The sequence below is a fragment of the Muscardinus avellanarius genome, assembly GCF_963383645.1.
Source record: "Muscardinus avellanarius genome assembly, chromosome: 4".
In the NCBI taxonomy this organism is placed as follows: domain Eukaryota; kingdom Metazoa; phylum Chordata; class Mammalia; order Rodentia; family Gliridae; genus Muscardinus; species Muscardinus avellanarius.
Window position 1 is genome coordinate 142,356,521 of NC_137789.1, and position 17,003 is coordinate 142,373,523.

A 17,003-nucleotide genomic window follows, 5' to 3' on the forward strand; every position below is an offset into this window, starting at 1 on the left:
CCCTAGGTTCAATCCCCAGTACTGCCAAAAGAAAAAAGAAAAAATCAAGAGGTATGTACTACTTTTCCTAATGAATGCAAACTTCTCATTTCTTCATCCTTAATATTGATCTTAATTTTTAAATTCTGGGTCTTACCAAAAAGGTTTGAGAGAAAGTGTGTGTGAGGGGGGGTGGCTGGGAACCAAACCCAGGATCTCTCATATGATGCTAAGCAAGCACTCTACCAGTTATATCTCCAACCCAGAAAAGGACTACTACTTAATTACCGATTCATGCTAGCAAAATCCCATGGCAGGTAGTGCTTGGCAAAAATCTTTCTTCTTCCTTCTGAGATGAGAGTTTTACACCATGTTACCCAAGCTGGTCTCCAAGTTGTGAGCTCAGTGATATGCTGGCCTCAGCCTCCTGAGTAGCTGGGATAACAAAACTGGCTCAATTTTGTGTGTTTGTGTGTATATGTGGTATTGGGGATTGAACTCTCTATTCTTTTTTTGAAAAAGCGTTTAAGTTGCAGAGGCCTCACTCTAAGTCAGCTGAGACTGGCCAAGAAGTTGCGATCCTCCTATATCTGCCTCCCAAGTACTGGGATTACAAGTGTGCACCACCACACCCAGCTCAACTTTTTTTTGGTACTCAGGATTAAAACCCTGGCTGAACTCTAAGCTACAACTGCAGCCCTTTTTATTTTGAATTTGGGTCATGCTAAGTTGCTGAGGTTCTTGTCAAATTGCTGAGGTTAGCCTGTCCACTGTGATCTTCCTGTCTCAGCCTCCTAAGTCCCAGTATTACAGGTATACACCACCACACTCCACTCGGGCTCAGTTTTGATAGCCTACAGATTTTTTTTTTTTTTTTTTTTGTGGTACTGGGGATGGAGCCAGGGGTGTTCTGCCTCTAAACTACAACCCTCAGCTCTATTTTTATTTTTATTCTTTATTTTTTGAAACAGGGTCTCACTGAGTTGTAAAAGGCCTAAGTAGTAGAGGCTGTCCATGAACCATAATCCTCCTATCTCAGCCTCCCAAATGCTGGGATTACAAGCGTGCACCACCACGCCTGGCTCCTATAGAATCTTTTAACATATCAGTTTTGGTGATTATCTGGCCTTCCCAAAAATAAAACCTGAAGCTGAACATACTATATAATAATTACTGCTGTTGCTTGGCATGGCAGTACAACAATACTAATCCTAGGGATTGGGAAGTTGAACCAGGAGGACTGCCGGTTCATGGCCAGCCTCAGCAACTCAGCAAAACCCTGTTGGAAAATAAAAAGGGCTGTCAGTGTATTAGAGGTAGAAGGTCCTGGGCTGAATCCCCATAACAAAAAATCAAAATCACTGCATTATAATTGAGTGCTAGTTAATACTCGGTGCTGATCTTGCCAAAAAACCCAGCAGTTATCTTCTTGGCCCATGTACCAGAGCTAATAAAAAATTGGCTTTCTTGTGGATCGTGTCTAATACTTTTAAATAGACAGAATAAGCCAGGCATGGTGGCACACACTTGTAATCCCAGCATTCTGAAGTCTTAGACTAGAGGATCGTGGTTCTCAGATAGCCTCATCTACTAAGCGAGGCCCTTCACAGCCGAGTGAGACCCTATTTTGAAATTAGAAAGAATTAAAAAATAGGGCTGGGGTGTCGCTCAGAGATAGTATATCTCTGGGTCCCATCCCTAGTACCACAAAAATAAATAAATAAATAAATAAATAAATAAATAAATAAATAGATAGATAGGCAGTATAGTTCAAAAAATATATACTGGCTAAGTTTAACTTCTTGGTTATTTTACCTTCTTCAGTCACAAATTATGAAAAATAGCTCAAATGAAATACTTTTAAAATGCTGCCGACTAATATAATTTTGGAATTTTTTCCCATTCCCTCGATTCTTTGCTTTGCCATGGGGAATGCTTACAAACTCTTAACTGGTCAGAGCACAGAATAGTATTATTGTGAAAATATAACAAAACCCATAAAGTATTTCTAAGCTATATAATTAAAAGAATATAAATTTTAAAAGGTGAGTTTTTAAATTAGTAACTTTAATCACACTTACTCTGAAAGCTAGGTCAACTAAACTCTACAGCACTTCTGGAGGAAAACACTCCAGGCAAAAGAACCAAAAGAATACTTACTCTTCCTTCCTGCTACTTCTGAGCAATGAACAACTGGACCATTACCATCTATTAAAGACTAGCCTAGCTGCAGATCTCAGGCTTCAACTCTAGTTTTCCCAGGATATGGAGTCAAGTGTTTCCTCCAAGCCTGAATTGTTTCTTGGGTCAGAAATTCACTGCATCTTTTAAGTAAGTACAGGGCTTGAAAGGGAAAAAACAAAAGCACATCAGTTTCACCCAGAAAGGGAAATCAAAGCCAGCAAAATAACAGCTGATTTTGAGTCCCAACTTGAAAAAGTAGCTCTTCAAACAGAAAGCTAACCATTCCTCCTAATGAGTATAATCATGACTCTTTTAGCTGCACTTTTAAAAGACTAATTGGGGAAACAAATTACAATTCAGTGACTTAAGTCTACACTGGGTTCATAAAATGGACTAGTAGGGTGTGTGATAGAAGTAAACTGCCAGTTTTTATTGCCTGGGAATTGAAAGATGTACTTTGGGCTAGTTTAGCTGTCATCTACTACAAACCCACTTTAATTCTCAGGTCTGCTTTATCTCACCTCTCAAGGCCACAAGAGAAACACCTTTATGTACATATACCGAAAGGCAGAAAAATTTAAAAACCTTGCGGAAATCCATCTTTTCTTTTACTTCACTTGGTTAGGCCAAAACAAATCCTTAGACTGTCCTAGCTATGGCACCACTTTTGAACCTCTTAAGATGGCTATATAGATATACATGCTTAGAAAAAATGACAACAGGATTTCAGTAACTTTGGGTCTTTGTTTAGACTACGGAATTACCTGTTATTTTGCCTGCTATGCTCTTCCTCTCCACTGCAGTAAAAATTCAGTTTAACTTGCCAACTCAAAAATCCTAGATATAAAGAATGTTTACATTTACTGTTGAATTTGTAAATTACTATTTATACCGTTTCACAGTATAATACAAATACTTAATCCAGCAGATGTTTATTGAACCCTCTACAGATTTTAACAAATATAAAACCATGTTGATTTAAATAGTTTTTCTTCCTTTTGTATTTCAGTTAATATCCAAGTTAGGCAAAAAGTCAAAGCAAAACTTTAAATAGATCTTTGGCTAAATTTACAACTAGTATTTTAACTCCTTGCTACTAGGAAGGCACACTCAGCATTAAAACCTCATCATATAATAAACATTATACAACACTTTACTATGACAAAAACAGGCATGTAAAAATATGAATTGCTACAATAATTTAACTGATTCATTTTGGTTTGATAGTCTTCATAATTAGGCTATTAAAACTGCCACTAAAGGTGATTTTTCTTCATTTCAAAAATCAAACTCATTTTATACTTTATCTAAAACATGGTTCTCAGCTAAGAATACAGTCAGAGTCACCTCTGGTGCTTCAATCACATGTACCTCAGCCTGGATAAATACAGGATAATACCCAGACCAGGAATTCTTCTAAGAGTTGGGCATGAGTTTTACTACTTTCACCCCATGCCCTAGTATGAAATTTAAAATCTTTACTGGGATTTACTTATCTCCTTGGTAATTTGTTAACATTTCAATAATAGTTATAATTAGACGCCTCAAATTATAAGCATCATTAGTACTATCAACTGTCATGAACTGCTATCACCCAAGTTCAAGGAAAAATGATCAGATATTCACCAGTGCTACTTTACAGTAAATGGTAGACACACCTACAGTACCATATGCTCTTTATCTACATTAATTCAATCCTCAAAACCTAAGAAGACATATTAAGTCCATTCTACCCTAAACAATGAGGTAGAGGAATAACATTAGCTAAAAAATGGGGAGCCAGGAGTCAAATACAACAGTCTGGTTCTAGAGTCCTTACTCTTCCAATTCGCTCTTTTGGCCTTTCTCTACAATGTTAATTAGAGCAGCATAAGATATGTGATTAAGATTACTATTAAAATTAATTTTGGTTACTAATTTTGGCAGTTAGGACTGTTCATTCCTTGAAATGGTCAGTAACTAAATCAAATGTCAAGCTTTGAAAAGATACATGCAGCCATTCCTATTTAAGAGCCACAGATTTAGAAATAATTTCAGTCCATCAGTTTCAAAGCTTCAAGTCTCCTTTCTTGACAGAGGGGAACACTACTTTGAATTTTTTTTTTTTTTTTTTTTTTGGCGGTACTGGGGTTCCTGGAAGCCCTTCTACCTCTGGGCTACACTCCCAGACCTATTTTTTACATTTTTATTTGGAAACAGGGTCTCCTAAGCCAGCGCGCGCGGCTGGCTTCGAACCTGCGCGATCCTCCTGTCTCTGCCTCCCAAGCGCGGGGATTACAAGCGTGTGCCACCACGCCCGGCTTACTTTGAATTTTATAACTAAGCTTTGTAAGGCCAAAGTTTCTACTTGATTTTATAGTTTGTAACCACCTTAATTTGTAAAATCTATTGGTATTATGCTTCTCATTAAGCATCTTCTCAATCTTAGCAATAAACAGTGACAGGTAACTCATCTCCCCAGAAGTCCTAACTTTCAGTTTCATTCGGGGACACCAACCATCTTTCTGATATCAAGACTTTCCAAACGGCCACACCTAGGGTCTTTGACACAAGGACTCCTGATCTTATGATATAGGCCTAGTCAGAACAAATGTTTGTTATGATGTGATCACTTTTATTCCTTCTCTCCCACCTACTGTGAAGCCCTCCAAATACCAGGCAAACTAATATCCCAATTAATATTACAAGATAATCTTAACAAAAGACATTTTATAGGATAACATAATTATACCAAATTTCTTGTCAGTACATTTTTCATTCAAAGGATTCTCTTGTAATACTTTTAAGGTTACTGTTGATTACTGGTCTGTGCTTAAGACAATGGTAACAAGATGAATATTAGCATATTTTGTATAGGCGTTTCCAGACTTGTCAGGTGTGGTGGTGCACACTTGTAATCCCAGTACTTGGAAGGCTGAGACAGGAGGATCGCAAGCTCGAAGCCAGCCTCAGTAACATAGTGAGGCTCTCAGAAACCTAGTAAGACCGTTTCCAAAAAATGAAATAAAATCAGGCAGGGGGCATAACTTGGAGGTAGAATGCCTGTAGGTTCAATACCCAGTACAAAAAAAAAAAAAAAAATCCAGGCTTGAAGTAGCTCTGTTTGAATTGTAATCTGTGCTATTCTTTTTATACTACATGTTTAAAAGGAAAAAATAAGACATCCTGGGTCAGCAGGGGGGTAAGGCGAAGAGAGAAACTGTCTGACTCTGGATGCTTCAATTAAAAAACGAAATAAAAACAATTTCCCCGTTCAGCAAAAATGTAAACACCCCAAAACACAGCACATGCCCTAAAATAAGACTAGTTGGTCCTTTAGGATCCAATTTCTTGTGTCTAATGGAAGGAATACTTAAGGATTTACTGAAACCTTGATCACATTCTCAAAATTCTGTTCCCATAGCAATTCTGTGTGCAAGTTTGAGGCTTAATCACACTACAGCACAGCCAGCAGCTACAGACTTCACCCTTCTTTTCACACACCCTGGAGATTTTTAAACTCTTTATTTAATAAAAGTTAAACATACAAAACTGAAATTAACACACATTCTAAAAATCATCTCCTGCCTTTACTAGAAAGGCCCTTTTCTATGCATGTATTTGGCTTTAACTCAACTCAGGATAACTGTGAGGCTCACTTACACCAAAAATGCTGGTAACTTGATCTAGTTAATAAAAATTACAAACTCAGCTACATGAACATAATATACAAGAAAATTATGGTCAGATTAATGCACAAGAAATACAAGAAATTTTTAATGATGAAACATTCAGTACTCTTGTTCATTAATTTAGCCTTGGTTTTTTACAAAAATAGTATCTACACTGTATACAGGGCTATACATCAGCTTTTTGTTTTCCCATATAAACATTACATATCCAAAAAAATGGTACCACGAACCATGTGAAAAATCAACAGAGGAAAAAGCAAATATATAAGAAAGAAACACAAAACACCAAACAAAAACACCTCAGGAAGGCAGCTCATCCTAAACATGGTTTCTCATATAAAACTAACTCAGTGAATAAAAATAAAAGAGCTGGATCAATTTTAGAGATGACCTAATAGGCCTAGGAAACAGGTTACTGAAAGGAAAAACCTTAAACTTTGCCATTTACAAATTAACCTATATTCAGGTTTATCTGGATAACAGCTAAGTTTTAAAGTTGAAGTCAAGGGGGAAAAAGATCTCTTTAGCAAGTTGGTGTTTTGTCTTAATGTTCCAAAGAATTGCTAGACTATGTGTCAAGTTCAAAGCATCTGAAAGTTCCAACTTATGACTTACAAAAAGTATATACCATCAGTTAAGTGGGGCCTGTATTAAGGAGATCAACAATTAAGTGCTGATTTAAGCAGCACCTACCTAGAAAAGTCGCCTTGTTCAACAAACTCTGAGGGAACTGTAATGAAAAGTTAAATGAAAGCAGTTATCAAATGAATTTCTTCAAGTTTCACTCTATTGAAGTCAAACAATGACAACAATGGTATCTTCCTTACTCATCTAACAAATAATTTACCTTTAGAAAAATATAAGGATAAAAAGGTAAATGTAAAGCCCTGCAGAGATGAAATCCAACAGTTTTTCGGATTATTGAGGCATCAAATGCCTGACATTGTATTTAGAGGTATCTTGATATTGTGTCATAGGTTTATCAGCAATTCCACAAGTTCCTACTCCAACTTTGCCAGTTACACTCTCAGGTGAAGCAAAAATACTCCTCTTTACCTAGGGAAAAGAAAACAAATCATTTCTGATTAGTTTTGGAGGAAGTAAATTTAAAACTTTAATGTTAAATATATTCTAGTTTCAGTATTTTAAAAGGGCACTCTGCTGTGTCATTGCTTAGTGTCCTCATACTACCTAGTGTCAAAAATGTCCAGTAACTACTGGAAGGCACCCACTGCTACTTGACAATTGTGGAAAACATCTACACAATACTAACACTAGTAACCTTTACCTTTAAAGGTCTCCACATTTTACTTTTGCAGTCTCAAATCCTAACTGAAGGTATGAACTATCCATTTTTTCATGACCAGAACTCTGGCTGTTACTGAAGTTTATGGTGGGGCCTGCCAAATGTCTAAATTGTGAGGTCCCTTGCCTATGTTAGTCACAAACATCTTTCTGAAAAGGATACACTACTCTCCAGAAGACGTGTGTCCTAGTGGAGGGGCTATTTTGATAGCAACGAAAGACAAGATATGGGTGAAAGCCGGGTTATCCTTATTCTGAATTTCCATGAATGCTACGGTAATTTTCTCACCCAACGCTCACTTATAAAGTTTATCAAGGGAATTTAAAAGCTTCTAAATAAAAATCTACCAGCAATGACCATAAAAGGATATCAATAAAGCAGAATTCAGCATACTGCCTGTGAGTGGTATAGAAGGTAGTAAATAATTTTTCAAAATTCTGTCATTCCTAATATAAATTTTATAAGCTTTCTCACTTGTAATGCTTTTACTACAGAAACAATGGCTAATACAAAAATCTAACTGAAGACTGACAAAGATTTTGAATTCTAGAACTGGTTGATTGTGTAGTTTGAGAAGTCTACATTGCTAAAATGAACTTTTCAGTTTTACAGAGTATGATGAAAAGATTCACTACCTGGCCCTTTTTGTTCTTGGAATAGGCTCTGTTGTTGAACTGCTGCCATTTCACCTTCTGGTCTTCTCTCTCCTGCTCAAGCTCTTTTATTCTCTGTGCTTTTTTCAATGCTTTCTTCTTTTTGTATTCACGCTGCTGGGCAATCATTTCTTTTCTGTGTGGTAAAAACAGAGCTAAATGTCAACTCTAAGATTTAAAAGATGACTTCCTTGTAGATCTTAGCAGTGAGGAATAAAAAAATCCAATAAACTTGTATACTATTCTCTCCATGAATAAAAGAACTCATTAAAATCAATGCCAGTCACCACCTTGTGATATTAAGAAAAAATATTTTTGAAAAACTATAGTATCTTGGAAACTTTCAAACATAACAGTAACCTACGACATATATATATATATGTCGTAGGTTACTGTACGTATATAATATATAATTAATTAAGAAATGTAATGTGCAGCATTTGGAAAAAAGTGTATGAATATTCAATGCAGATCAAAGTATTTCACCCAGATTGGAAGAATGCAGCAGCACAAAGGGAAATCTTAGCTAACAATTCTTAACTAAAAGCAAAGAAACCAGGAGGACTTCTAAAAAGTTCTATACAAGATTCTAAATAAGATTAGAATCTAAAATTGTCAACAATCTCTGCTCAGTTAACACCAACCAAAAAACAATGAAGAAATTTTTAAGAGAGCACACCAAAATTCCCCTGGTACCATATAATTGCCACCACTAGACTATATATGGCTTTTTTTTTATACAGAAGTCAAAAAAAGACTAAAACCAGAGATTATATACTGGTTTTACAATCTAATTTTCTTAGTGAAGATTTTTTTTTTTTACAAATGATGTAATTTTTCCAAATTCAAATAAATTATGCAGCACTTAATTTGTGTGTGTGTGTGTGTGTGTGTGTGTGTGTGTGTGTGTGTGTGTGTCTGTCTGTATGTCTGTCTGTCTGTGTCTCTGTGGTTCTGGAGATTGAGCCATGCCTCCAGCCCTATTTTTTAATTTTCATTTATTTATTTTTTGGTGGCACTGGGGTTCTGGGAAACCCTTCTCTCTCCAGGCTACACTCCCAGACCTATTTTATACTTTTTTATTTTGAAACAGGGTCTCTTAAGCCAGCGCGGCTGGCTTCTAACCTGCGCGATCCTCCTGTCTCTGCCTCTCAAGCGTGGGGATTACAAGTGTGCGCCACCACGCCCGGCTTATTTTTTAATTTTTAAAAAGGGCCTCACGCCGGGCGTGGTGGCGCACGCTTGTAATCCCCACGCTTGGTAGGCAGAGACAGGAGGATCGCGCAGGTTGGAAGCCAGGGCAGCTGACTTAAGAGACCCTGTTACCAAATAAAAATATAAAATAGGTCTGGGAGTGTAGCCTGGAGGTGGAAGGGCTTCCAGAAACCTCAGTACCACCACCCAAAAAAAAAAAAAAAAAAAAAAGCCTCACTACATTGTTGAGGCTGGCCTTTGAGCCCATGATACTCCAGGTGTGCACCACCACACCCAGCTTAAATTGTGAAAACTCTTGAGTCCCAAAGACAGCACATTGTGGTAAACATGGTAAAGTTAACCAAAGTACTGTTAATTTTGTCTATTATCTCTGAAAACAGCACCCTTCTGCTAGTCTCTGGGTTCAAACCACCACCATTTTATATATGAATTATAGTCATAGCTGCGCCTCTACTGAAGGTTACCATTCATAGCCCAAATATCATCATATCATATCCCATCTATTTAAAATGTTATTAAATAGCTTATGAGTGCTTTATGAGCTGGCCTGTACCTCTCTTAACTTTTCTCCTGTCAAACCACCCATCTTTCAATCCCAAATATTCACCATAGGAATCTGTTACACCTCTGTCCCTCACCCTTCAGATGTCATTTTCTCAAGAAAATTTCTCTGATAACTAGTTTGGGTACCTCTTTTTGTTTCTTTAACATATGTGTTATGCCCCTTCCTAAATTCTGTATTTTATTAATTAAAGCACTCCTTTGATTATGTGTTCTCACTGCTGGATATAAACTAGGGAAAAACAGGGTCTGAGCTGGTCTTCACTGAGTAGCCCTAGCATATAGAAAATACAGTAGAAGGCGGCAAGTACACTGTGTCCTCTTAATAGATTTACTGAATGCCTAAGTGGAAATAAAAATCTCTTCACTTTACTTAGGAGTATCTATATGCACTCCGTGCTAACCCTGTCACTAATCTCTAAAGCCACAGTAAACAGTACCACACCTTTCCCGCCTCAATCAAGTCTGCACTGATTCTCTGCAGACCACCTGAGTACGCAGACGGGGAGCATCTCACGGGGAGCACCGTAAGTGCAGTCACTTACTTTGACATGGGCTTGTTGCCACTGTCCTCCTTTGCCTTCCTTCCTTCTTCCACAGGTTTGAGGTTCAGCAGTGGAGTGACTTCAGCATTGCCATAACCAGCAAAGGTGATTGCAGCGGTGCCGTTCTCTTCATCTATCTCCTCAATCTCCGCTTCGTAACACCTGTAAAGATATCATGGCTGTAAGCAGGTGAGTAAAGATTTAGTACTCAGCCTACAAGACTTAATACTGCAGTCATTCAATTATTACATGTGACTAAAATGAAACATCTATAGCTAAATAGCCTTTATGGTAAAAAATAATACAAGAGTGGCTGGAGTTAGACATCTGCTATCAAAAAAAAAAAAAAAATCCCTAATAAAAATATTGCCAAGAAAGTCTCTTATAAGCTGGGCATGGTGGTGCATGCTTGTAGTCCCAGCATGGGGGTGGGGGGCTGAGACAGGAGGATCGCAGTTCACAGCCAGCCTCGGCTACTTAGTGAGGCCCTGTTTCAAAATAAAGAATTTAAAAAAAAATAGGGCTGGGGATATAGCTTGGAGGCAGAATGCCTCTGGGTTTAATCCCCACTACCAAAAAGAAAAAACACTAACTTTTCTTTCCTCTAGTATCCATGCCATTCTCCTCTCCCAAACTTAATTAAAGCTAAAATGAAATAAATGGCAACCACTGAAGAATTAAATTGGCTCCATAAATTACATCACACACAGAGAAGCTAACACAGGGTAGTTCAAACCGAATAAAAGCATCTTACCATTGTACTTTATTATTTCATGTTACAGTTAGAGTTTTTCTACACTTACTGTCCATCTTCACTCCAGACGGCCATACACTTGTCTCCTACTTTCCATGAATGAGTGGGCGGAGGAGAAGTGAAACTGTCTGAACTGGCAAGAGTCTCTGAAGGTTGAGTTGATAGGAGGTCTTTGGTTAGTTCTATAACTTCCTAAAGAAGAACAAAAGCCGTAATATTTTTATAATTCATACTGTCAACTACTTTTTTTTAGTTTTTGATAATTATAGCTCTCACACTGCATGGCACTAATATTCTCATGTATTTATTTGTAATTCATAACACTTTTAAGAGAGGACTGTGATTATCCCCAAGTAGAAACTGAGATACAGTATTTTATACTAACTAGTAAGTAGGGGAGCTGTGATCTAAACCTATAAAAAATACCTTCAACTTAACCACAACTACTAATGGAAATAAAATAGATTGGACGTATACCATGTATTATTTCTGAATGCCTATTTTAGCTGAATAGATATCTTTAAAGATGAGAAATAAGTATGAGGGAATGAATTAAGATTCATGGCCCCTTTTTCTATTACCATGTATCTTTCATGCAGCTGTACTGTTTTATCAGTATTATTTAGCAGTTATAATAACCATTTATAGCCAATAACCCCTTCACCAAATTTCCAAAATACTCAAAGCAGCCTCTTTTGTAAACAAAAATGTCCCTACTTCCACATATTTTTACTAAATACTGTAGACATATGTTAAAGAAACCAGCAGCCTTCCTACTCTAATACTACATCAACTGAGTAAGCAAATTATCAAGTTAGATTTAAAATTCTAGGCCTTGACATTTATTAAGTATATTAGCACAGCTTCGTTTAAAAGAAAAAAATAAAAGTAACACACACAGGCAGGCAATGCCACTCTGCGTAGCAAATATTTTTTATATTCAGGCTTCAGGCTCCCATTTATTGGTTTCAGCCACATGTATGTTAGGGATAGCTAAAAAATGTGAACATTACAAATTAAGAGACTTTACTCCCTATCTGCTACATTTTTACTCGAATGTAGACCCATGCTATATACCATCTTATCTAAGAACTCGCATACCAACTCCCCCCACACTGCTGCATTTAAAATACCGTACTGTGTGGTTGGGAAGAAAACTTGGCAAAGTTAAACTCTACTTAGTTTCTTCTGGCTCCCACTGAGATTTCATAATAGTAAATCTGTAGCCAAGACAGTTAAATATTACCTCTCTCCTAAAAATCCTAAATCTTCCTGGGTACTTCTAAACCACTAGTGCCTGTGTCTTAAAGGGGGAGGGGGAAATATTAAGCCCTTGGAGAAATGCAGGCTTTGTGAATTAAAGAATTGTAAAACTCAGATTTAAGCTAAAATCTAATAGAATAATTAATATCTCTCAATTTTTATTAACTGCCAAGTAGTCGTTCAAATACTTTTTTTTGCATAGTCCCTGGAGGTAGGACACTATTTTGTGGTGCCAGAGATCGAAGCTGGTCTTGTGCATGTCTGACAAGCACTTGACCACTGAATTACATACCCAGCCCTCAATTTTGAGTAGACAGTCGTTTGCAAATAAAACAAAGAAATTCCAAATTGTTTAGTATGTAGAGGAGAATAAACTATCTAAATCTTGTTTTTAGTGAACTACTTTTCGAGCCAGGAATGTAATCCAGTAAGCCTTACCCAAGAACCCATAAAATCCGTATCATTAAAAACTTCCATATCCTCATAAGGATAATTTGACTATTAAAGCACAAACAAGTTCTGCATTTGTAAGTCTCAGATCTAGAACTCTAGTTCTTTAAATACAGAAAATTTTCCTATTATATTCATAAGGAAGTAAATTTTCAAATGAAAGGGCCCTGAAAAGCTGTGCATGTTATAAAGAATTTTCAGAGCCCTGAACTTGACACGACTCTTCACAGAACAAAATCCAGAGAATTTCACCCCTAATGTCCTGTAACTTTGCCATGGTTTTACATACCCCTCCCAACAAAACTATGAAGAACGTACTTAATGTTTTCCTTCACAAGTGCATTGAACACCAAATATCAGAAAAACTATTTTATGTATGAGGGGGTTCTTGAAGGTACATACCATTAATTACTTTTCCTCCCCCAAGTCTGAGTTCTGAAACTGCTCCTTCATTGACAGATGGGCAGCAGTTACAGTAATCGGCAATTCCAGGAAGCATCAGATGTTGTGATCTACATATCAGCAGGTCAAAGGGGGTGCACTCAAGCACTCTGCTTACTGAAGGAAGGTGTTTCGGGGATGCAGAGAGCCACTGTAATATATGAGACAAGTGACTTGACCCCTGCTTCCTTTAGAACCAGTTTATTCAGCAAAACAGCCTAATAAATTGACTATCTGTATGACTACCATAGAATGCCTGGGGAGCTAGTCGCCTAGCCAGCCTGGGTTTTACTATACCTACTTTTTAAGTGGGGGGGGGGGGGCGGGGGGGGAATGGCAGTTAGGACTTCAGTAGATTAATTTGCTGCCAGCTGAGTAATTGTATGTATGTAAGACAGTACATAATAAACATGGAAACCTTACAGGAAAAATAGAAGTCAAGGAAAAAAATTCAAAAAGAATGTTTTGCCATAAATCAAAGGATAAACAAATTAAAAACTAGAATAAGAATATGACTCCATAAGGACACAAGAAATTAAAACCATATAATGGTCCAAAAATATGAGAATGAGGAAGCCACAAACTTAGTAATCAGTCTGAGCAGACTTTTCACCAAACACAACAGGAAGAATACTAATGGCACAAGATACATCCCAGAAAGCAGAGGGATGTGTCTGTGTACACATGTACACATATGTGTGTACACATGTGAATCTATACCTAGGTAGTTTTAAGAGAATTAATAGAAATATATATCCAAATACCCCTCAGAATTCAATCTTAAAAAGATGTTACTTATCTTTGAGTAGTTTTTAGTTTAAATCACATCTGTATCTAGTAACCAAAATCAATTTTTTTTCCATGATAAAATAAGAGAAAGAAACTGGCCAGGCACTGTGTTGTGTGCAATGTAATCCCAGTATTGGGCTGAGAGTGTAGCCTGGAAAGAATGCCCCTGGGTTCAATCCCCAGCACCATAATAAAATCTGTGCCATTCAATCCATCACATATGAATTCTTAAATAAGTGTACTTTAAAAATCGAGCTCCTTAGTCACCCTGGCTGTAGTTCAATTATTTAACAGCCACATGTGGCAGGTGGCTACGATATCAAATAGCACACAGAACATTTCCATCATCAACGAAAACTATTGAACAGTGTTATTTTAAATGGTTGCATTTAAAAGGATCTTCTTGTGGTTGGTTTTGTTTTTTGAGATGGGATCTCACTGTACTGTGGAGGACGTCCTCCAACTCCTGGGCCCAACTGACCCTCCCATCTCAGCCTCTGGAGTAGCTGAAACTACGTATGTGCACAACCACCACACCAGCATACAAAACAAGGTATTTTATAAATAAACAACTTCCAGGTCATTGACTGAACCCTAGGTAAGCCTTGTAGGTGCCGTCTACAATGTCTCCCACAGCAGTTTCTCCCTAGAGTATTTCCAACTATAGATCATGTTTTACTAAGACAACTGTGCCAAGACTCCAGACTACTATTTGTTCTAGAACTTCACTCCCAACTCCCCTTCTACATATACCTCTCCTCCACTGCCCAGGACACAATACGCACTGGTACACACTATTCTTCATTTCTTCAGGGAAAAAGAGGGCTGCATTTAAGTTGGAACATCTGAGGCAAGAAAAATGCTGGTGCTCTACGACAAGTAGTCAATCTGCCTTTGCCACCTCATCCTTCAACGCACACTCAAATATGTGAGCATATCAAATTAATAGACAAGAAACAAATCATCAATTTATTCTGACAGAAGGGCCTGGGAATGGCAGAAATTGTTTCCAAAACATTTTTTTCTATTTGACTGTCACCCTAAAATCCATAGGCCTGGCTTCTACATATTGAAGAAGGGTTCTGTTCAAATGGAAATTACCGTTTCTTCGTGTGTGTGTGTGTGTGTGTGTGTGTGTGTGTGTGTGTGTGTAACCTCTGAGATACACCACACTCCCGGTCCTATTTTTTTATTCTTTATTTTGAAACAGGGTCTCACTAAGTTGTGGAGGGCCTAAGTAACTGAGGCTGGCCGCAAACACGATCCTCCTGTCTCAGCCTCCCAAATGCTGGGATTACAAGCGTGCACCACCACGCCCGGCTTTTGTGTGTGTGTGTGTGTTTGTGTGTGTTTTAATAACACACCATTGCAAACTTAACCTAAATCTAGAATCTGAAAATATTCTAAAATATTAAAAACTAATTTAAATTATGCCTGGATGAGGTCTTTCAGAATCCCAAGTCTGGACCCTATTTCAGGTAAGTTTCACTTCTTTGCAGTTGCAGTATCTTTAAAATTTAATAGTTCTAATGGGCAACAGTATGATAAAGAGAAAGATTACTTATATAGGATATAGAATCAGTAAAGAGATCACCAATTCAAAATACCCTGAGAACTTTAAAAACCAGGTTTAAAGTTTTAAGAAAATTATTAAGATGAAAAGTCATAGACACAGTATTTACAAATTATATATAGTGTTTTTCTTATCCTGGTGTCCTGAGAAACAACAGATACTTACTATGATGGATTTTAGGTTAGTCTTGAAACCTCAGAACAGGTTTGAAAGTTTCATACTTACTGAACCTTCCCATGACAAACAAATTAAGATCTCCATTTCACATCAACTTCAACAAGTGTCAACAACTAACACTGTAAAACCTAGTCTTAAGTTCAAACACCCATATAACATTAATACAGAAAATGTACATGTTAACTTTTATGATGTGTTTCAAACACAAAGTGTAACTCACTAGTGTTGGGGGAAAAAAGCCACACTTTCAAAGAATCTTGCATCATTAAAAAGAATCTTAATCAGGTTATCTCTTTCTCCTCCACTTTTCACTTTTTAAACTCAATTTCCTTTGCCAAGTCTTCAAAAATAAAAGCATATTTCTTTTCAAAGTCTGAAGTACTTTGAAAATCATTTTTAAGAATACACAAGAGTTAAACAACTAAGAACAATGTTTCATTCATTTTGATTTATACAAAATGAGAAAGCAACCATATTTCTCTATATGCCTCAGTGTCTATGTATATATACCCACACATACACAAATGGAGGGCGTACCCCCTCCAGTGATGCTTTTGAGGACCTATGGATTCTAAAAAATAATTTGAAAAACACGGAAATACTCTTTTCAAGCAATGTCACCTCTAATTGTCCACCGCTACTTACTTGCAAGTCTTTCTTCAATTTTAGCAAATCTTCATTGTCTCCATTACTAGATAGTGCAGCTTCAACTTGCTGGAGTTGAGCTTTATAGCTGGCCAGCTGCTTTGCTAGATCCTCTGACATCTCTGAAAAAATCAACGAGGTTAAGTCCATGAAAACTAAGTATCAGATCACATGGAATATTCCCTAATCTGCCTGCATTAGCCAGTTTTACTCCCAACTCCTTATATCACAGCTTAATTCATCACCTTGTTTGTACTCTTCAGACTTGAATTACAAACTTCAAAACAGTAGATTTTGAAGATTACAGATATATATTAATTCTATTTAAAAAAGGGTAGAAAAAGCATGATATGAGGGAAAGAAAATTTTCTAATTTTAATTCTTATTACACAGAAGACTGTTTTACTCAAAGTTATTCTTTAATAAAAAATAGGCACTGGTCTGTAGAAAGAATGCTTCCAACGCCAGATAAAAACTACTTTTTACTTAACCACACATATCACTCTTCTCTATTTGAACTATCCAGTTAAGCACGTATGTGAAAGTTCTTCAGAACAAAAATCTTTCACCCAGTTAAGCATGTAACTGTCGATACAATTTCTTGACAGAAGTATTCTCGCCTGGGCTAGGAATGTAGCTCAGTGACAGAGCCGTTGCCTAGACCTGGGTTCGATCCCCAGCTCCTCCCCCCCAAAAAAAACCCCACCCCACAAAAATACTGTCGAATACAGGCATTCCAGGAAACATGTCTTTTCGCCCAATCCAGCTCACGAATGAACCCTTTCCTGATGATTCGT

The 17,003-nt window shown here is 37.2% G+C and overlaps 1 protein-coding gene across 1 annotated transcript; it reads right to left on the minus strand.

The window, feature by feature from the left end:
* Positions 1-6,752: 6,752 nt before the first annotated feature.
* Positions 6,753-16,326, minus strand: SMNDC1 (survival motor neuron domain containing 1; the record flags this gene model as incomplete). The annotated part of the gene is made up of 5 exons (XM_080695092.1): positions 6,753-6,890; positions 7,776-7,929; positions 10,115-10,276; positions 10,918-11,060; positions 16,207-16,326. The coding sequence occupies 5 exons, from the start codon at positions 16,324-16,326 to the stop codon at positions 6,753-6,755; spliced, it is 717 nt and encodes a 238-aa protein (XP_080551218.1).
* Between the last annotated feature and the right edge of the window lie 677 nt (positions 16,327-17,003).